This window comes from Rhinolophus ferrumequinum (assembly GCF_004115265.2).
Source record: "Rhinolophus ferrumequinum isolate MPI-CBG mRhiFer1 chromosome 15 unlocalized genomic scaffold, mRhiFer1_v1.p scaffold_54_arrow_ctg1_1, whole genome shotgun sequence".
Taxonomy (NCBI): Eukaryota; Metazoa; Chordata; class Mammalia; order Chiroptera; family Rhinolophidae; genus Rhinolophus; species Rhinolophus ferrumequinum.
In genome coordinates, this window is record NW_022680357.1 from 5,108,723 (window position 1) to 5,131,409 (window position 22,687).

General features: G+C 40.9%; 1 protein-coding gene across 2 annotated transcripts in view; it reads right to left on the reverse strand.

Moving 5' to 3' along the window:
* Positions 1-22,687, reverse strand: part of CREBBP (CREB binding protein) — a 126,999-nt gene that overhangs the window by 27,049 nt on the left and 77,263 nt on the right. For both annotated transcript variants that reach the window (XM_033101139.1, XM_033101140.1), the window contains 12 exons: positions 19,246-19,488; positions 17,727-17,829; positions 17,262-17,408; positions 16,278-16,395; positions 15,563-15,734; positions 15,186-15,230; positions 13,520-13,644; positions 12,712-12,900; positions 11,011-11,421; positions 9,371-9,550; positions 5,575-5,764; positions 797-915 (listed from right to left, as the gene is read on the reverse strand). In XM_033101139.1, coding sequence (XP_032957030.1) covers positions 797-915; positions 5,575-5,764; positions 9,371-9,550; positions 11,011-11,421; positions 12,712-12,900; positions 13,520-13,644; positions 15,186-15,230; positions 15,563-15,734; positions 16,278-16,395; positions 17,262-17,408; positions 17,727-17,829; positions 19,246-19,488 — 2,042 coding nt within the window. The remainder of the gene's footprint in view (positions 1-796; positions 916-5,574; positions 5,765-9,370; positions 9,551-11,010; positions 11,422-12,711; positions 12,901-13,519; positions 13,645-15,185; positions 15,231-15,562; positions 15,735-16,277; positions 16,396-17,261; positions 17,409-17,726; positions 17,830-19,245; positions 19,489-22,687) is intronic.

Consider the following 22,687-nt stretch of genomic DNA (forward strand, 5'->3'; position numbering starts at 1 on the left):
AATGCCAGCCTTATCTGGCAGCTTTATCTTACAATAAAATAGAAAATACCAGAACTGTTTCCAGTAGTAAGAAATGGGAATCGAAAAGAACCTCTGATCTTCCTCTGATTTTACTATCTAAAATTATAATTAATATTTTCAAGTGTGATCAAATCACTTCAAAGGCAAAGTTAAAAAATTAAAAGAATTGTTTAATAAAGGATGCTTTTAAATATAAGATTTTTAAAATAATGATTTTAATGTACTAATTAAAATGGTGACCAAATTTATCAGACAATATGTTTTCCTAGAGATTCACTCTTGGTCCTAGCAAGCAAAATGAAATTCCAAGACAAACATGAAAACAGAAACAAAAACAGCAACATTGCATAATAGAATCTGTTGGGTCACCATGGCCTTTGCAAGACTACCCAGGGTTATCAAAGTGAGAGGCCCATGTGTTTTATAATTTATGTTCACCAATTCTTTAAATCCATTCTTTAGATAAAGTCTTACACAAAACTCCAAATATAAAGCAAGTCCACAGAGGCTGTGTACCACAGCAAGTGGGCAGTGTGCCCCAGGCACTCACGCACACCCCCTCCAGGGGCCCTGGGGCTTTACAGAACGGAGAGGGGAGACACATATTCCAATAAGTAAGACAAAGGTGTACTACTCTTTTGTCAGAAAACTTTTTATATTAGGTGGGAAATCTTCAAAACAAAGTTGTTATTTTACCCAATTTTAAGAAACAAAACATGGACACTCATGAGTTACACTGGCAAAGTTCTAATATATTTCTACTATATTAACTTACTGGAATTCCTAGGAGCTGGGGATCTACAGGCTGCCGAAAAGGTAAGGACTCTGGATCCTGTCGATACAGTGCTTCTAGGGTTGGCATAAGAGCCTGGCGCAACTCCTCCGGCTTAAAGACTGCAGTTAGAAAACATCAGGAAACAACACTGTTTACAAGGCACTCAGACCCCCCTCCATGACATTTCAGATAGAAGCCCGGGCCACTTCTGAGAGGGTCTGAATCATCTCCTTCCCAGCCTCGAAACTTCCAAGGGCTCTCGTTCAGCAGAGTCCACAGACATTCTAAAGCTACAATTCAGGGTTTCCAAAAACACAGTAACATTGAGATTTTTAAAAACTGCATCCATATCATGAGGCAAAATACCACACTGAGAAGTTTGCTTTTCAATGAGAGGGTTTCCAACGTTAAAACTGTGTTGGAACAGAAAATGAAGCTCACTCCCAAATCTGCTTCATTGATCAAATGGTGGTAATAAAGCCATTTCACTGGAAAGACCTTTCCTCCTCTGACGAAACTTTTCTGTCCTTGGCTGAAGTAGACTCAGATCACCTGAGACACATGGTTTTGTATTACAACCTTACAAATCTGCACAGTAATAGACCTATAAAAACAAGCATTTTCCCCAAAAGTTCTATACCGTTCTCTCCCACATTTACCAATGTCCATTTTTCTCTGATCTCTCAGCCATCCCATTTCCTATCACACTTCCTGTTGTCACCAATCCAAGAATACACACTGGCTGCCATATACATTCAAGATGGTACATTCATACAGAACCCAAATGAGTTCTAAAGACATGGGAAAATGTGCACAACCATCTCTGAAGGCAAGCGGCAGGTCAGTCAGCAGTGAGTGTGTTACAAACCCACCTCGCTCAGACACACTCCTGGCATAGAAAAATGACCAACCAGAAGAGATCTGATGACTTTGGTTATAAGTGATGTGAGATGCCCTCTTCACGCTTTTTATTTTTATTTTTTGTATTTTGAAAAGGCTTTCTACAACAGATATGTGGCAATGACACTGCAATTTAAAAATCAGATTAAATACCATAAACATTTAAAGTTCCAGTTGGGAAATGGCCAGCATCAAGTATACTGAGAAATGAAAGCCATGGCGCCAGGAAGTTTCCCAAGAGTTTATTGCCATTAGAGCGAAGATACCGCCTAGGTGTCCTGACTGACGTCCTATGGAAAAGGGACATCTGTTTGCTTTAGACCTGGGACAGCTTCTGGAAGTCAGTGAGCGCGAGAACATCCCAGTGCAGCGCCTCCCAGTGGACATTCCCTTGGAAACATGTGAATCCCGCTTTCAGCTGTGTCACTCCTTTTTCTTCTATTCGGTTCTTACAGAGATGAAGTAGCATTTGGTTTTCTTTAAATAACTCTTTATAAGAAAACAACTCTTTAGTTAATCAGTAGCTTTTTTATTCTTCTAGACTAGGGGTCAGCAAACTGATGCACAGGCCAAATGTGGCCAGCTGCCCATGTTTGTTAAGGACTGTGAGCTGAGAATGATTTTTACAGTTTTTAATGGTTGGGTAAAAAGCAAACAATAATATTTCATGATATGTGAAAATTACATGACATCAAATTTCAGTCTCCAAAAATAAAATTTATTTGGAATGCAGCTGTGCTCATTTGCTGAGATGTTGTCTGTGGCAGCTCTCACCCTACAATGCCCAGCTGAGTAGCTGCAGAGACCTTAGACACACAAAGCCTAACATTTATTGTCTGGCTCTTTACAGGGAAAGTTGGCTGACCCTGCTCCAGACCTCATCATCTCCCTAGTGGTATCAAAGTAACATGGTCACACATGGGGCTGACCTTGGGAAATCGTTCATTTCCTTCATTCATTCACCACACATTTATTCACCTATGTTCACCTATGCCGAGGAAAAAGCATTTTCAAATTCATGTTTTTACTAGACTGATGTACTATGACTCCAAAGGAGCGGAAGTAGAAGTCAGAACTGTATTTGAAACAAGTTCTGTAAGTGTGGTGTGGCTTCTCCATTCAATCAGCATGGCACACCACATCAGCGGTCCTCAAAGCATGGTCCATAAACGCCATGGAGACACCCATGCTGTCTAATATGGTAGCCACCAGCCGTATGTGGCTACTTAAAGCTAAATGAATGAATATTAAATAAAATTTAAAATTCACTTCCTCAGTCACACTTGTCCTATTTCAAGTACTCAGGCGCCCCATGTGGCTGGTGACCACCATAATGGAGAGCACAGATATGTAACACTGTCACATAAAGTTCCAGCACTGCCCCAGGTCATTTCTAGGGGTCTGTGAAACCAAATTTATTTCCACAATGTAAGATAACTTTTACGATAACACTAAGCTGTTCTGTGCCTTTTGTGCTGTGTTGACCTAGGCACACAGGGGGCACCAGCAGCAGAGAGTCCAATTCCTAGCAAGACAGCAGCTGCACCAATCTTACTTAGTCCCTGCCATCTTCGCTGCTACTGTGCATACACAGGGAAAAACGCCAGTTACACTTAAGAGTGTCCTTGCTGAAGTAGGAAAAATTACTACTTCTGTTAAATCTCAACCCTTGGCTACACTTCTAGCCTGAACGACAAAATGGGAAGTTGGCATAGAGCACTTCTGCTGCATGCAATGCTTGTCTTGAGAAAAGCACTTGTATGAGTGTTGAGAACTAAAATCACTTTTTTTTTCATGAATCACATAAAACTGGAAAGAATGACTGATAGACAAGCTATTGTTATTCAGATCTGGGTATGTGGCAGACATTTTCTCAAAAATGAACAAAGTAGGCCAGTTAGTTCAAGGACAACTGACAGTATTTGTTGTCAATGATAAAATCTGAAGTCTCATCAAAAATTAAATTTTAAAAAATTTGTATCTACCACGTGAGCTTGAAAACTTCTCAAAATTTACAAGACTATTTTGGAGAGATTCATAGTGATGCTAATGAATGTGATTTTTAAAATATTGTATAGTGAAATATGTCTAACACTTGGAAGATCTACGTAATTCAGTGAGCCAAATTCCCAGATGACTAAAGAATCATGTTACAAGAAAATCACGCAAGGGCAAAAGATCCATCCAAAGTACAAGAGAGACAGGGTGGCTGGATGGCTCAGTTGCTTAGAGCGTGAGCTCTGAACAACAGGGCTGCTGGTTCAATACCCACATGGGCCAGTGAGCTGCGCCCTCCACAACTAGACTGAAGACAACGAGCTGCCACTGAGCTTCCGGAGGGGCGGCCGGATGGCTCAGTTGGTTAGAGCGCAAGCTCTTAACAACAAAGTTGCTGGTTCAGTTTCTGCGTGGGCGGTGGGCTGTGCCCCCTGCAACTAAAGATTGAAAACGGTGACTGGACTTGGAGCTGAGCTGCGCCCTCCACAACTAGATTGAAGGACAATGACTTGGAGCTGATGGGCCCTGGAGAAACACACTGTTCCCCAATATTCCCCAATAAAAAAATAAAATAAAAAACAAAGTATAAGACAGACAAATGGATTCTAATGTCAGAGTATGAAAAATTCAGTGCTAAGTATTCAGATTCCATACTGTAACTTCCACTTGCTGAGTTTTGGTATAGTATCAAAAAAGAACATTCACAATTATCTGAAAAGGCTATTATTTTCCTTTTATCAACTACCTATCTGAGATGAACTGGATTCTCTTCATGTACTTCAACCAAACAATGTAACACAACAGAGTGGAAGCAGGGGCACATATGAGAATCTAGCTGCGTTCACGTAACTCTCTAACCCACAAAATTGTAAAAAGCTATGTCACTACACTCATTAATTACGTTTGTTTCAGAAAAGTTATTTTTCATAAAAATGTGTTATTTATTGGTGTCATATAACATTTATTTTTAAATGAATTAAATATTTAAAAAATTTCTAACAGTAGCATTAATTTTGAATAGAGTAAATAGCGATAGATAATTCACATAGAAACTCTCTGGGGTCCTCAATTTTTAGGAGTATAAAGAGATCTGAGATCAAATTTTTGAGAACTGCTACACTCCATGATCTTGGGTCCTTTCCAATGGCAAAACCATACAATAACAGACTCTAACATTTCTCTGCCATCTTTCTCAAATGTAGTACCTGGAGCCATGAACTTCCTGAGCCCTGTCTTACATTTCCAAGGGTCACCTGACAATTTTCTGACACCGTGCTACCTCCTTAATTTTTGGGCACATCTCAAATGGATTCCACCCAACTTCCACTGTCTCACCCTGCACCGTTTGGAACGCAAAGTATCTTTACTTATCTGCACTAAGTCACTTGGTCCCTCTCCAGCATCTCCTTACTTTGGGCACTTAGTTTCCTATCTGTAGCAGTAGAAATCTACAAGCTCTGGTGTACATGTGTGCTGCCATGGTGACAATTTCCCTAACACTATGGTTTTCAGTCATCTTCCTGCTCGAATCCATCAGTGGTTGTCCATGCCTTGCTGAGGAAAGCCCAAGCTGTTTGGCCTGCTCAAAGACTCAGATGCAATTTTGACTCCAGCCCAACAGCCAGGACATCTCAGAAGATAGCTCTGCCCCTGGGCTACCCCCCAGAGCCAAGGATTGTTTCTTATTCCTGCCATGAACCTGCAGATTCTCAGGCTGGAGTCCAGCTCAGTGTCACCACTTCTACTCGGGGAATGGTAGGCAAGAAAGAGAAAAGGGGAGATGAAATTCTGTTTCTGTTTTAGCTTATAATTCACAGTGTGAAACCACAACACAATGGGAAAGCAGCACAGTTCAGTAAGTTCTAGAAAGCACAACCTACTTTTTTTGCGTGGCTGTGAAGGAGACGCTGACTGGGAGGCGGCACCATTAGCCGTGCTCTCTTCTTCCTCTTTAGCTTCTACTTTTACTTCCGGCTTCTTTTCATCCACTTCCATTGGTTCTGATTTCTGCTCTGTTGTGTCTGATTCTTCTTTAACTTGAGAAGATCCTGGTAGATCTTCCTCCATCATCTTGAGTAAAACAAAATTACAGATAATGATACATGAGTATCAAAGACCTTTATTCTAACCCAGCGTTACTGGAAGGCTCTTAAAAATCTATGGGCTTGTTAAAACCTACTCCTACTAAGAACTGCATTTATCATCCCTTCACTCTCCCACAAGAAGGAATAGATAGAGCATTTGGTGTCAGTTCAGTTGCTTTAATACAGTATCAGTACAATTATAGTCCTAATTAAAAAATTTTACATGCTGGAGTGCTTAAAAAATTGCAGATACACATACATACCACCACCTGCTCAGTAGTTTTACTAGATATTTCTAGTTCGGAACAAAACTTTCCTTGAAAATTGGGGCAGGGTTCAGAACCAAATTGTTCAGAGCCAGGAGGGGAGGTAAATGAAGGAGCAGGTGTGATGTGTGACAGCAGGAAGCAGTGGAGACTCTGGACTCAGATGATACTCCCCCCAGACCGCTGCCACAGAGGGACTACAAGCACAATGCTTCTCACTTTTCAAGAAAAGCCAGAAATCTAGAGTTTAAATTGTAATTTCCCGTTTTAAAAAATATTGTGTGAGCCAAACAAAACAAATTTATATGCTGGATTCAGCCCACAGTATGACAGTTTTCAATTTCTGCCACAGGTTAATTAGTAAATGAGTAAACAAATAGACCCTTTGTGCAATCTAACACTGCAGAACTATAAATGAAAGAAGAATGATAATGAAAAAGTTGCTGGATGATTCAAACATTCAAAATATAAGCCACTGAGTATATTAGCTGTGAGTTTGTCATACACAACCTTTATTATGTTGAAATACATTCTTTCTATATCCACTTTGTTGAGTTTTTATCATAAAAGGATGTTAAATCTTCTCAAATGCTCTTCTGCATCTATTGAGATGATTATATGGTATTTGTATTTTACTTTGTTAATGTAATGTATCACAATAGATTTATGGATGTTGAGGCATGCTTGCATCCCTGGGATGAATCCCACTTGGTCATGGTATATAATCCTTTTAATGTGTTGTTGAATCTGGTTTGCTGATATTTTGTTGAGAATTTTTACACCTATGTTCATCAAGGATATTGGCCTGTAATTTTCTTTTTTTCCCCCTTTTCTAATGTCCTAATCTGGTTTTGATATCAGGGTAATGCTGGCTTTATAAAACAACTTTGGAAGCATTCCTTACTCTTCAATTTTCTGAAATAGTTTAAGAAGGATAGGTATTAATTCTTCTTTGAATGTTTGGTAAAATTCACCTGTGAAGCCATCTGGTCCTGGACTTTTATTTTATCTAAGATCAGGAACAAGAAAAGGATGCCCACTCTCACCACTTCTGTTCAACATAGTATTGGAAGTCCTGGCCTCAGTAATCAGTCAAGACAAAAAAATAAAGGCATCCAAATTGGAAAATAAGCAAAATTCTCATTATTTGCAAGTGACATGATACTATATACAGAAAACCCTAAGACAGTGCCTGAAAACTATTACAACTAATAAATGACTTCAGGAAAGTTGCAGGATACAGAATCAATATACAGAAATCTGTTGTGTTCCTATATACTAATAACGAGTTGATCAGAAGAACAAATTAAAAAAACAATTTCATTCACAATTGCATCAAAAAGTATAAAACACCTAGGAATAAATTTAACCACAAAGGTGAAAGACCTGAAGACCTGTACTCTGAATACTAGAAGACACTGAAGAAAGAAACTGAACAAGTTACAAGTAAGTCAAAGGATATACCTTGCTCATGGATTGGAAGGATTAATAGTGTTAAAATGTCCTTACTACCTCAACTAATGGACAGAGTCAATGCAATCCTTATCAAAATACCAATGGAACTGCTCTCTGAATCAGAACAACTAATCCTAAAATTTACATGGAACCACAAAAGACCCTTAATAGCCAAAGAAATCTTGAGAAAGAAAAAAATGGGAGGTTATCTCACTCCCTAATATCCAACCACACTAAAAGCTACAATAATCAAAACAGTATGGTACCAGCATAAAAACAGATATATAGATCAATGGAATAGAACAGAGTCCAGAAATAAACTCTCTCACTTATACATCAATGAATCTACAACAAAGGAGCCAAGGATATACAATGGGGTAAAGACAGTCTCTTCAATTAAGTGGTGCTGGCAAAACGGTACAGATATATGAAAAAAATGAAAAGTGGACCACTTTCTTATATCACATACAGAAATAAACTCAAAATGGATTAAAGACTTAAATGTTAGACCCCAAACCATAAAACTCCTTGAAGAAAACATAGGCAGTAAACTCTTTGACATCGTTCTTAGCAATATCTTTTTGAACGTATCTCCTCAAGTAAGGAAAACAAAAGAGAAGATAAACAAATGGGACTACATCAAACTAAAAAGTTTTTGCACAGTGAAGGAATCAATCAACAAAATGAGAAAACTACTGAATGGGAGAAGATATTAGCAAATGATATATTTGATAAGGGGTTAATAGCCAAAATTTATAAAGAACTCATACAATTCAATGCCAAATAATCCAATCAAAAAAATGGTCAAAAGACCTGAATAGAAATTTCTCCCTAGAGAACATATAGCCAAAAGACATATGAAAAGATGCTCAACATCACTAATCAAATGCAAATTAAAACCACAATGAGGTATCACCTCACACCTGTCAGAGTAGCTATCATCAATAAATTAACAAATAAGTTTTGGCAAGCATTTGGAGGAAAGGGACCCTCATGCACTGTTGGTGGGACTGTAAATTAATGCAGCCACTATGGAAAACAGTATGGAGGCTCCTCAAAAAATTAAAAATAGAGCTGCCATATGATTCAGCAATTCCACTTGTTGGTATGTAGCCGAAGAAAACAAAAACCCTAATTTGAAAAGATATATGCACCCCTATGTTCACTGCAGCATTATTATTTACAACAGCCAAGATATGGAAGTAACCTAGATGCCCATCAACAGATGAATGGATAAAGAATGTGTGGTACAAACACACACACACACACACGAATATTATTCAGCAATAAAAAGACTGGTACAAAAAAAAGAATGTTATCTTGCTATTTGTGACATATTGGATGGCCTAGAGGGTGTTACGTTAAGTAAAATAAGTCAGAGAAAGACAAATGTTGTATGATCTCACATGTGGAATCCAAAAAACCTAAATAAATGAATAAATAAAACAAAACAGAAACAGACCCATAGATACAGAGAATAAGCTGATGGTTGCCAAAGGGGAGGGGGTAGAAGGATGAGAATAATAATAATAATAATAATAATAATAATAATAATAATAATAAATACAGGTATCTTTAAAAGAAAACCTGTAAATGGCTATCATTATAGTTTCCATTTGACAAACATAGTTTCCAAAACAGTGGTCTCCCAAGCTTTGCATTAAATAAACACATAAATAAACACATAAATACATAAAGAAATAAAATATAAGCCAGTGCTCTTCATTTCTGGCAAAATAAAAATAGACAAGTACCTAATATCTAACAATAAATAACAAATCTGTTTTTGATGATGGGTTCGAGTAGAAAGTAGATTAAACAGGATAGTAAAACAAACGCAGGGAATTCCATGGTGGACCCCTAGAGCTTACCGCAGACCCAGGCTCCCCCTTGGGTTCGCTGGCATCGGGCTCGGTGTCCTCGCTCTTGACCTCAGCCTTCATTTCCAGCATTGGTACATCGGGTCCTGGCTGCTGGGAGCTGGTTTCGGCACTGGCCACTGAGGATGGAGTGGGGACCCTGTTATCAATGCTGGCTGCTGCCTGGGAAAGCTGTGGAGAAACCAAAATCATGTCTCTCTGTTAATAAGACAGTATAAATGATCTTAAACTCTGTTGCTCACCCAATATACAGTTTCATGTTAACATTTCTCAGTGCTAACCTAAGAAGCACCCCTGAAAGAACTGAAGAACAAAAGTTAAAACAGGACTTCTAGATGAAGTCAGCATCAGGCAGGAACACAACTGACTTCTTGCCAATGCAGATATGGAAGAGCAGAGCTTTTGACATGTGGATATAAATTTTTTTCTGGACATTTTCTACCTAAGTCACAGAACCTCCTATTTTAAAATTAATTCCCTCCACTAAGATCATTAATGTTTATGGTTAAAGGCTAAATTATAAATATATAAGTATATATGTATATAAGTATATATTTATATACTTATAAATATGTAAGTATTATATATTATAAATATATAAGTATATATGTAAAAAGGGGAATAAAGTGCCAAAATTGAAACAAGAATGTATAATTAGCTTGTTAAATGCAGGAACAGTGGTGGTATTGGTGGCAGAGGAATAAATAAACATTAAGAGAAAGAATCACTATAAGAATTCTAAATTTTTAAAGTCTTGACAAATGGAGTTTAAACTAAACATAAAAGATAACATAAAATCAGAAAGGTATCCTACTTAGAGATAAGAAATATAAAATAAGGATTAATAAGCATACTCCCTATGGAGAAATACAAATAGTAACGTTATCTTGGGATTGTTGTTGGGATTAACTTTGACATTTTATAAATAAATATCCTCAGTCTCTAATAAAGTTAACGTATTTCAGGGGGAGGGGGATTTCTATGTTAGGCTGGTAAGAAAACGGATACCAAGATTTCAGTGATAACTGATGAGGGACATGCAGGTGACAAGAGGGCAGCCCCAAGTCCCTCGGTCAGTGGGACAGCCCAGCCTAGGAGAGCACGCAGCCTGGGCACCGCCAGCAGGTGCATGGAGGACTGGGCAGATCTGAGCCACAGGAAGTACCAATCCGGGTCTGCCATTTTGTCATAAAAAAGAAAAGACTTCTAGTCTGGAAAGTAGACAGGTCCAAGCACATATAATCAGGAACGTGACCAAATCCTCACGCTGTTAGGAGAAAAACTACCAAAACTCAGAAGATACCAGTCTAGGACAGATAATGAATGGGGAACACACTGCTCCGACACATACATAGTTTAAAAATTCTATAGAGGACCCATGTGTGATTTCTTTATAACTGCTGATGTTGGCAAACTCATTTAATTAGGGAAGATAATCATAAGTCATGTCCTGCCAAACCCAGCTTTTGGAGCCAATGTTGGGAACCAAACACAGCTCGTTATGGTTCCATTAGAGTGCAGTTCCTTTCTGGGGTTGCATCAAGACGCTGCAGCAACTTCACGACAGAATTTTTTTACAGGCAAGTTCTTGTCTAAGTCTCAGACCAAAGGCGACAGACTGAGAGGCTCACCGGCGTGCCAGGAGGCTGGGCATGCACAGACGTGGGCTGCTGCTGCGATGACTGAGGGGTGGCCACGGATGGGGGCTGGACTGGGGTCTGAGGCTGCGTGGTCACCTGGGCTGCTGCCTGGACCGTAGGGGTGCTCTGGGCTTGGCTAGCACTGGGCACTGAGCCGGGAGTCGGGGTGGGAGTCTGCCCAGAAGACGAGACGGGAGTCGATGGCTGGGTAGGAGCTGCTGGCTGAGGAGGAGTCATCCCAGGTGCTGTTGGATGTTGGAGAGATGGCATGCCAGCGGCTGTGGAAGCAGGAGGTGGCGTCTGGTGCAACGGTGACTGTGTCACTGGTGGGCAAGGCAGCTGGCTGGTCTGGGGCCCAAGCATGTTCAGAGGATTAGGAAGAGCAGCATTAGGCACCTGTCCCTAACAGAGAGAACAGAGTATGTTAAAATTACTTCCCTCATTTGAAAAATGCAGCAACAGATTTGAAGAATTAAATGTATGACAATCTAATTATGGTTTCTTGAAGAGCTCGGCTGGTTTCACAGGCATGTTCCATTTATAAAAATGTATCCAGCTGTACACTTCGTCTAATGAGCACTTTCCAACAAAGTTAATGCTATGAACGTTTCTCATACTTGATTTATATAAATGTTGAAACCTCTGGCTTAAACAAACACGTATACACTCAGCTTATTAGCTTCATGTTCTATAACATCCAACCACAGCTTAGACCAATGGAAAAGGTATTTGTTTTTTCTTTTAAAAATGAGTTATTGAAACACTGGAATGTTTCAATGCAGGGGTTTCTCACCTGGGACATGCTTCAGATTATCTACAGAACTTTGAAAAAGCGATGCCGAATTACTGGTCTAGAACAGGGGTCTGCAAACTACTGGCTATGGCCAAACCCAGCTAGCTGCCTGTTTCTGTACTCAAGTTTTACTAGAACACAGCACGCCTGCTCATTTACACAGGAATGAACATGGCTGTGGCTGCTTTTGCACCATGACAGAAGAGCTGAGTAGTTAAGACAAAGAAAGAGTCCATGGCCCACAAAGCAAAAAATATTTACAGGACAAATTTGCTGACCCCTGTTTTAGAGCAATGACATGTTATGGAAATTAAGAATTAATAAGCATGACTAAATCTATTGTAGACAATGACTTTTAGTTATTATTACTTCATGTTAAAAAATTAAAACGTGAATTTTATCTTTTTGGGGAAGATTTGGCCTGTTTTAAATACATGTACATATATATACAGCAGCACTCTAATGCACCGTAATTAACAATTAACAAAAGGGGGGAAAAGCCGTAAAATGAATGGAAAACAATTCTCTTCAGCTTTTGCCTGAATAAATAAAAACACATTCAGTAAGAGGAGAATTATTCCACTGAACCAGTTAGCCTGACTGCACCTGTGCAGTTTAGAGACAGGCAATAGGACACACAAACCAAATCACTAGCAGTGAACTCATGGGACCTTTCCTCACTCACTGTGTATAAAATTCAGTGCCTCTCAGGATTGCATACGAAACTTAGAATTTAAAAAAATGACAGGACAAATGAGGAAAAATCAAGAGATGCTAAAAGATGAAAATGAAATGTACAGTCTAGAATTCTAATTTCCATGAAGTAAGACGTGCTCAGGTCAGTAGGAAGCTGGGGTATATCAATGTAGGCAGCACAGAGGCCCACGGGTGAAGGGTACCTGTGACACGCCAGTTTGGGCCACTGGCTGCCCCATGCCTACGCTGTTCACACTCATTGCCCCACTGGACGACGGGAACTGGTTCTGCGCCAGGAACTGGTTCTGCGCCGGTGCCTGGGCCATCAGGTTGTTGGCATGCGCACCCATCATGCTTGGAGGTTGAGGCATTCGGGAAGGAGAAATAGCCATCTGAAAGACAACAGCATCATTGAGAGTTCAGAGGACAAGGGCTAGGATCTTCAAGATAAACCAGAAAACACAGAAACTGTCAAATCCTCCCTCCGTCTGGGGAAAATAACCACCACTCACTAAGACCGTCCCGGCTCCCAGGCACTTCTGCCGGCTTTCTCATTCAAAGTCTCTAACAAGCCAGCTTCAGATTGTCCTCTGGATAGAAATCCATACCATGCTACAATTTCAAGTTCAAAATATGACTTTATAAGTTCTCTGAAGCATTTAGAACACAGCCTCAGGAGAGGAAACTCTAGGAGTCAACAGACACTGACAAGTGACAAGTCCCTCTCGGCCGCAGATCTGAGGTTGCCTAGTCTTCCTCAGAACTCCCATCTTCTCACAGAGCCTCAAGCTCCTATGAATTTGGCATTCCAATAAAAATAAATAATGGTCAAATAATTTTCACTATAGTGAGAGAGAGAGAGTGAGTGAGAGAGAGTGAGAGTGTGAGAGCGAGAGAGAGAAAATAATAACAAATCCAAAGGAGCAGATATCGTAGGATCCTAGACAATGTACAATTTCATCGCTTAGAGAGTTTTCCTTATTTGGGCAAGGCCTTCTCAGGAGGACTTACCCCTGAAACGGAGCCCATGCTGTTCATCGGGACAGAGTGGTTCATGGGAGATGCTGCACGTGGTCCCATGGGAGCTTGTGGCAACTGTACATTCCCCAAAGATATCGGGTTAAATGTATTCATCCCTGTAAATGTACCCACAATGGTTCATTAGGAAAAGCATCCACAGGAAAACAGAATACAATTCAACAAATAAACTTTAAGCAAAATAAGACGGAACACATACACAATACATACAACTGAAAAGAAATCACCCAGTTAATCAGATAAGACAGTTAAGTAACAGACTTTTCATAACCAGGAAAGATGGCACCATTGGTGGAGAGTGTGGTATGGGGGGGAAGGGGGAGCATGGCAGGGCAGAATGAGGAGATGAGGGTGGAAAGTTAGGTAACACACACACACACACACCCACGAGGCGGAGGAAGCACTGATCGGGATAGAAGCACTCTGCACAAAAGCATCAAAGCAACTAAGGAGAAGAGGCTGTGTTGGGAAGGTGCTCCCACCAACTCCAAAAGAGCTGTTAACTAAGGCCAGGGCAACCTCTGAGCCAACCTCGAACGCCTTTTGGAGCACCTAGCTGCCATCTCCTTTCCTACAGGAAGCCCGTTCCCATTCCACACTTCCACCCCCGGCTTCCTAGCTCTTCAGTTGGGATTACCTTTATTGTTAGAATCTGGGAAAAGACTCAAAACGTGGTTGTAATTTTGCAAGCACAGTAAGTGCCTTGGAAGAGCCCAAGGATGGCCAGTCCTCAACCTCAGTCTCCTCTACACAGATTGGAAAGATCGCATTTTTGCAGTACCTTGGCTGTCCCAGGGCTGCCCACAGTCTGCAGGAATGTCACACCATGAAAGACACCTCAACTAGTCACTAAGCGTCCCTAGATGACGGCCTCTCGTTCTTCGTAATTTCCCACAATCCTCTGTAAACTGTTTTCTCTGTAACATCAGCTTATCTACCATGTCTTTTTCAATATACACTAAGATTATAGCAACTTGATTTCACAATCTGTAAAAACATCCTACTGTTCAAGTCTCAATTTGACAAGAACTATAAAAGGTTTGAAATGTTCCTTATCCCCAAACTCCCAAACTGAAGTAAGTGCTTCAACCAAGCAAGAACTACAGAATCTCAACTTGAGAAAGAACCTTGAGAAAGTTTTTCAGACCAGGTGCCAGTACCCCAGCCTTATGCAGAGTCTGAATCTGAACCTTCCTGGCCGAGCCTGACCACCTGCGCTTAGAGGGCCCGGGCAGCCACCGCCCTTTCCCCACTTCACTCCCAGTGGTGCTCGCTGCTCCAGGATTGGCCTGATGCTCTCCTCTCACGCATTCAGAAAAGTTTCCTTCTCCCACCTGTAGTGCTTTTTTTGGAGACTCTTTCTAAGAGTAATGTCTTTTCCTGTCCATTAAAAAAAAAAAAAAAAGATGGGGCTAACTCCTATTCCTGATCTCCTTAGGGATCTTTCCGATGGCTTCTAACTTCCAAATACAACCAATATTCATACTGCTTGTGGAACTGAATTCTGCTTATCAGTAAAAAGGAACAGAAGGAATAAGAGAAGCTACAAACAAATACAGAGGGGAAGATGGAAAGACCAATACACTTGGCGGCTCTTGAACAGTAAACCAAAAGATGAGTCCCAACAACAGTTAAATACCTTGAGAAACTTGCATGCGGTTCACTGGCAGGGGCATGGGCCCATCTATAATGGAAGGAAAAAATAGTTATTTAAAATAATCCTTGATTTAGAAACAAGGAACTTTATCTTGAAGACTTCAAACTTAAAGGGAAAACCAGTCAACAGGTCCCAAAGCACTGTGCATTCGGATGCCAGCGCACCTTTTAAAGGGCCTTTCCACGAGACACTCAATGTCCAAAGACAGGCCAATGGCACAAGGTCATGGCCACTATCACAGGTTCTAAAATGTGGTCTTCCTGAGAACGTAATTCCGTGTACTTAGAAACACACTCTGAACACAGAAAGAAAAACACCCAAACAGACTAAGGGCTGGTAGAAGGGAATGAAGTCCTTACTTGGAGGTCTCACAGGCTGCGGCTGTGGAATCCCAGAGGGCTGTGCCCCAGGGGCTGGTAAGGCTGGCTGGTTACCCAAGATGCCTTGTTTGTGTAAACGTGACCTCCGTTTTTCTTCTAGTTCTTTTTGTATCTTGTAGATTTTCTCTGCTAATAAGTGATAGTATTCATCCTAAAAAGCAATAACATTCAATATTAGGCAGTCAAAACTGTAAAAAAACGAATGACCTGTATTGTATGTTCTAATAAATTAATGAACTTTTTTATTAAGTATGCTGGCAAAGGGATGTATTCAACACTTGTAACTAATAAACCAAAGGCGCAAATTCTTGTTCAACTCCTAGCTACAGTACAGGACTTAACAGACAATAGGTACTAAATGCACGTTACATTTCATTCCCCAGTTGAATCTCTTTTTGGATATTCCTCGCTGCTGGCAGTAACACAGTACAAGCATTATATAAACAACGCCACATGGACGTGGACACGACCTCCACGGATAAAATGCAACTTCCTACACCTCCTTTACCACTGTACTGGGGACACTGTAGGTAACTAAGAGCTGTGCAGGGGCCTCATGTCTTACCTGGGAGGTCTCCCTCGTCAGCCTCTGTTTAAGGTGATGAGTCTACCTGCCTAACATGTTCCCCATTTCCAGACAGAGAAAGTTACATCTACCGTAGGTGTGCTGGCTGGAACACGTGTGGCAACTTACCCGGCTGTTGGCAGACTCATACATGTCCCCTTCCACTTTCTTAGCGTAGGCCACCAGGTTCTCCATGCGCCGATCCTTCAGGGCTGCGGGGTCAGGTGTTGGGAAGATGGCTTGGACGCTGAAAGGACAACACACTTTATCAACCCATTTTTAAACAGTTTTGACATTTTACACATGACATGGAAAAAGAAGCTCCTCTACCTATGGGGGTGATACAGTGTCGAGAGAAACCCCAACTCTCTCGCCTAGTATGTGAGTACACAACAGAAGCCACACTCTAAAGACAATACTGACTTTGCTACAAGTCAAACACTGTGTTTGCTATTAATAAATGCTGGGGCATCTCAAGAATAATATGATCTTGAATTCCTAATTTTTAAACTATTTACTACAAAAATGTTTGATTAAAATAACGAACATAAACAACTCCAAGGGAATCAAGCTGGTCAACTTCACTTTCAATTTAACTTAATTAGCTTGAGAAAATTAATTATTAACTTCCTGTATATTAACTGGCTGCATGATGGTATTGTCATGCCATCTGTATTCACTAGGCCCAAATTCCCCCAATTCTCAGGGGTGTCCACAACTATAATCTGGAGCCATAAAATAAGGCAAAGCTTCTGTGCTAATTCCAGCCCCCTCATACATCCCAGAGCTCAGAGGACAGGTTTGGCCGCCTGAGGAGTCGTGGTCTCTGTGACATGGGTCACAATTCATGCCCCTCTGCAGTGCAGAGCCATGAATGCTCTGAAGCCCCCCACTGGGGACACAGGATCTGGGATTCTCTCGCCTGCCAGCAGTGCTGTGGCTCCCTAAACAAGGATGTGACCCTCTTTAGCTGCTACAGGGCACTGTCACCTGGGGCCCAGGGGACCACTAAGGAATTAAATCAGATATCGATGGAACTGCAAAACCGTCACATCGTCATTAGCCACAAAATGTTTCCGTCACATGCAAATCATGAGTGAGATGGGAACGTACAGTTTATGCACTAGATGGCTCCGCAGGTCCTGAGTGACATGTTCGTGCCAGCCTTTCCGAACACCAGTACTGGAAGGAGGGGCTGCTGTAGGGATAGTGCTGAGGCTTCCGATGTTTCCGGAGCTGGAGCCGTCATTCATCAGTGGGCTAAGGGAAGGACAAGAACCTGCATCCGTCCACTGAAGTGACTCAAAGGCACTTCATTTAAGTAAGGTCTTCAACGATCTGACACAAAGTTTAAGTTAGGAGAGCCATGTGCTGTTACACACAACAAAACGGAAACCATGTTTTATCTATTAACATTACCTGCTCTACATTTATAATTAAAAGAAAAAATTGCATCCACTCCCCAAACTATTTTCTCTGCCACATATTTAGAAAGAATTATGAGTTTTGTGTGATCTCCAGCCCACTTTCATGTCTGACTGTCACTCAGATAGGAGCTGACTGAAACATGGGTCTTACTTTGTAGCTCCAAGGGAAGTTGGAAGAGCTGATTCTGAAATCAAGTTTGGTGGCTGCTGATCTGTTGTTATTCCTCCTGCTGGAATGTTCATTGGGTTATTTCCTTTAAAGACAGAAAGAAAAGACATCAACCAACTCCTAAATTATAACATACATTTAGAAGTTCTGAAAACAGATAAACAAGTTAACATGTGAATAAGTGATTCTTAATGTTATCGTAATGAACACTATGGCAGGAACTCTGGGAGTTCTACTTTCAATAATGATGATTGATTGACTTGTATAAATTAAGTTGCAGTCTCCTTTCCATTGTACTTTGTAACTAAAATAAGGTATTGTTATGGAGGCTGGTGGTATCATAAGTGCATTCTATGGCTGTGGAAAATACTAGAAATGGTCCTTTTCAGCTCCAGATTTTGATTCTGGCTTCATTAATATCAAACCCTAAGCAACTAAGCTGACTTGTCACCTATATGTGTCTATTTTTTTCTCGTATCACAAAATAAAATCATAGAAATTAGTGCAGGTGAAAAGCATAAGAGATCAATTTGTCTACAGTGTTTATTTTAAAGTAAGAAAAAAAGTTGAGACTTAGAGAAGTTCACAGTCCTGTCTCAAATTATACCATCAACAGAAGTTAGATTAGAACTCAGGTCTTAGCATTCCATCCAGGGTCAGGGCCAGTAGAAGTTGGATATGAATTAGGGCAGTTGTTCTCCAAAAAGCAACAAATATTTTTAATTGGTCATTGTTAAGAGTCATTTTTAAGGTTAAAATGCTCTATTAGGAAAAGAACAAAAGTATCACTACAACCTTGATTTAACTTGACTGACATAACTGCTTGGTGTAAGCCCAAGTTCAAAAGGACTATGTTGATTTAAAGAAAAAATTATTCAGGAAACAATATGCAGAGGTGGCAACATTTGTGGAGATGTGTGAGCAAATGACCAAACACTGGCAAATAAGAGGCTGAGATGACACCCGGCAATACTAGTACATGGAGAAGGCTGAGATAGGAGAGATTTTGTGAGACTCCTGTTAACCTGCCCACGTTCACGCTGGTCACCTCCAGCTGTGGGACAGCCCATATCCAAGACTTGCTAGAACTGGCAGACCACCTACAAGTTCTCCGTCTAATAAATGGTCTACTGGGAGTCCATGCAAGTGGTACAACCATAATTCTGATTTGTGAGACTTTGCACTCCGAGCCATATGAAATGCCCTTTATGAAAACTGTTCAGAAAGAAATGGCATAAGCAAGCAACAAAAATGTTGGTTCACTTGCCAACGTTCTTCTTTTTACAAGCCTGTAACATGTTCCTTACATTGGACACTTTAGCTTTTACCTGGAAGTTTTTTATTTCAAACATTTAAAAGATACCAACACAATAATATATACATATATTAATTTGAATTTAAAGTAAAAACAGTAACTAAAAACAGTCACAGGCTCCAGGAAGACGTGTCATTCCCAGTGCTGCATTTGGACAAAGAAGTTCTTGAGAGTTCCTTCACCTACCCAGGGGGTTGAGAGTCCTCATCTGCTGGTGAGTTTGAGGCTGTGCTGGTTGCTGGCCAGGAACCTGAGGCTGCAGCTGCGTCTGGGGCTGGTTCAGGTACGGGAGTCCAAGAGCAGCATACGCTCGCTGCATGGAGCTGGGGTCTATGGGATTTGGGTTACTTAAAGAAGTGGCATTCTGCTGGCCTGTACCGACAGAGCCAATTGTGTTCTGAATTCCACTAGCTGGAGACCCCAGGATGGCTATAACAACAAACAAACAGACAAACGAAAAAGGTTAAGTAAAAGAGAGAAGCCCATAAATGATTTAGAAACTACCGAGAAGTAAAAATTTATCAGAAAACAATCTATGTATGTCATGAAGCAGCATTAGAGCAAGACTACCGAGGAAGGAGGTATGCAGAGAGAAGGGTCCTATTCTATTCATCTGTTCTGCAAGGCACTAATTAAGGAGCAAAAAGCTAAAGAAAATCCAAGCTTCTATCTTAGAAAGTAACAGACCGTAACATCACAGATCACTTAATAAAAATTAATATATATTAAAGTCTAGAGACTTGTGAGAAGTCAGTTTTAGGGAAATGACAAATGTGATGATAAAGTGCTTTGATTCTTTGGGAGGTTGTCAGCCATTGCTGAGATGAACTAAGGAAGCCCCTCTCCTGCTGCCACTGCCCGTGGGTCCTTCACTGCCCACCTGTACAGGTACAGAAGGAACAGAGGTGATATCTAGATGCGATCTTCCAAGTAACAAAATCATAATTCCTTAAAACTTACATGGACAATGAGTGCATTCATGCCACACCTTTCTTTCCTGAGTTTCCTATGCAGGAGGGCACCATGCTGAGCTCTATGTAAATCTGGTCAAGAAACAGCGTACTTGACTGACCGATCTGGTTGAAATTAATGGATGGGAGGAGGCTTGGCAATTCTGCAAGGAATTTTCATTTACCCAGTTATCACCTCAGCACCACTGATATTCAGGAAATGGCTCTGCCTTCCACAGCCACCCTTAGTTTCCCGAAAGGAAAATCTGTGGCAATATAAAGAGCCCCATTCCCAAGGCCTTCAGTTAACTGAGAGATGACCCAAAACTTGCAAATCCTTGGTTATTTCACATTCAATTCATCCGCCTGTCAGTCTGTCCATCCATCCATGCATCCAAATGTCCTTATTTGGTGAGCACTTACAATATGGCAGAAGTTTTACGGCACATTATTTATTCTTAACAGTTCCTTTCTGTCTAACTCTCTCAAACTTTAGCTATTAAAACTGATACTATAACATATGATCTTTCATACGTAAAACACTATCACTAAGCCTTTCTTTCAAAAGCAGGCCATTCTGTGTAACAGCAATATTCTCATGTTCAACCATCACTGCAACAATAAACAATTCAAATACTTATCAGAATAACTTAATTAAACTGAAATGTGTAAAAAAAAAATATTGGTAATTACACAGTCCATACCATTAATTTTTCTAATAAGCATATTCAGATTTCAAACTCATTAATGCTTATTAGACACAATTATACACACCAAGCACCTCATTATTATAAATGAAAAGCAATTCCCAAGGTGTACTTTATAACAAGTGTGTAGCTGAAATAAGTCATGTACAGTATCTTTAAAAATATTTTTTCTAACAGCTAATATACCCCAAAACTTTAAACACGTATCCCCTGTACACACGAAACCGACATGCTATATTTTCTAAAAGTACTATGATGTAAAAAGAAAAGTAATTATGATAGGATGATTTATTTTTCGATCACCTGCAGTATAAGAAAGAAGAGATCCAGACTACATTTGATACACACAGTGGTCAACTGTGGAGAGGAATCGAAAAAAACAACGTATCTATGCGATCTTTCCTTTCTGGGTGAAGATGCAAGAGCTGGGCTTTAGTGACATGTTCTTCCTATTCCACTTTTATCCACACTTCTCCAAATGCCATCCTTAGGGTGAAATGCCATTCCCAAATCCAATGCCACTTTTGGGGCAGCCAGCGCTTCCCATGGAAGCCGATGACTTGGTCACTGTATTTTGTGTTTGTGTTAAAAGCATTTATTTCCTAAATGTAAAACAGTATTGTATTTTTTATTTCAAAAGAAAATATACCTATCAGAAGACAAGTAAGCATTTGGAACTTGACATTTCTAATAATCAGAAGTAAAGAAAACGGGCCGGCCCCGTGGCTCAGGCAGTGCTCAACTGCAAAGGCTGCTGGTTCAATTCCCACATGGGCCAGTGGGCTCTCAGGCACAAAGCTGCCAGTTCAATTCCTCGAGTCCCGCAAGGGATGGTGGGCAGTGCCCCCTGCCACTATAATTGAACATGGCACCTTGAGCTGAGCTGCCGCTGAGCTCCTGAATGGCTCCGTTGGTCGGAGCGCGTCCTCTCAACCACAAGGTTGCCAGTTCGATTCCTCGACTCCTGCAAGGGATAGTGGTCTGTACCCTCTGCAACTAGCAATGGCAACTGGACCTGGAGCTGAGCTGCGCCCTCCACAAGTAAGACTGAAAGGACAACTTGAAGCTGAACGGTACAAGGTTGCCAGTTTGATTTAAAAATATTTTTTCTAATAGCTAATAGTGTGTCCTTCACAACTAAGATTGAAGGACAACAACGTGACTTGGAAAAAAAAAAAGTCCTGGAAGTACACACTGTTCCCCAATAAAGTCCTGTTCCCCTTCCCCAATTAAAAAAAAGTAAACAAAGTACAAACAACAAAAAAAACATTTAAGCATGGCCCAATTTGAGTCAAAATGCTGCTAACAGATGACACAATACTTCAGGCTAAGAGAACACAGACATTTACTGTGAGGGTGATGATTGAAAGGGGAGTTAACAGGTAAACTGTTAACCGTGAGCTGTTCTGGGAGCTCAAGACGTTACCACCCATCCATGAATGTTTTCTTGATCTCACTCTCGGGCAGCAGTCATTATTCTCTGAATTCACACAGTGCCTACTGGGTCTCTGCTTCTCTCTGGGCATTTACACTTCACATTTTCAGTCTGTCACTCCAACTGAGTGCAGACTGTATGCCGGGCGCTCTGCGAGGCTCCAGGATACAGCATGAGCACAAAGCCTGCACTCATGGAGCATATGGTCTGTTGGGAGAGACAACTTACCTAACGAATGTAAAACGAATGCAGCTCTGGACCCTGCAGCAGAAATCAAGCTCATCTCGTCTTCCCTGTACATTCCCTAAAGATGGGACCAGCCTGTGATGCAGCTCGCTGCCTCTGTATGTGGAGGTGCCCAGCAGAGCAGCCGCCTAGCAGGAAACTGGCCTTCCTCAGACCCCTCACCCCCCGCCCTGCAGCACTGAGTGCTTCGGACTGAACAAGAATGAAAGGAGTGCTACGAACAGCAATGCTTCGTCTATCTGACATCATCAAGAAATGAGGCCGTCCACATCAATGAATTTTATATATTA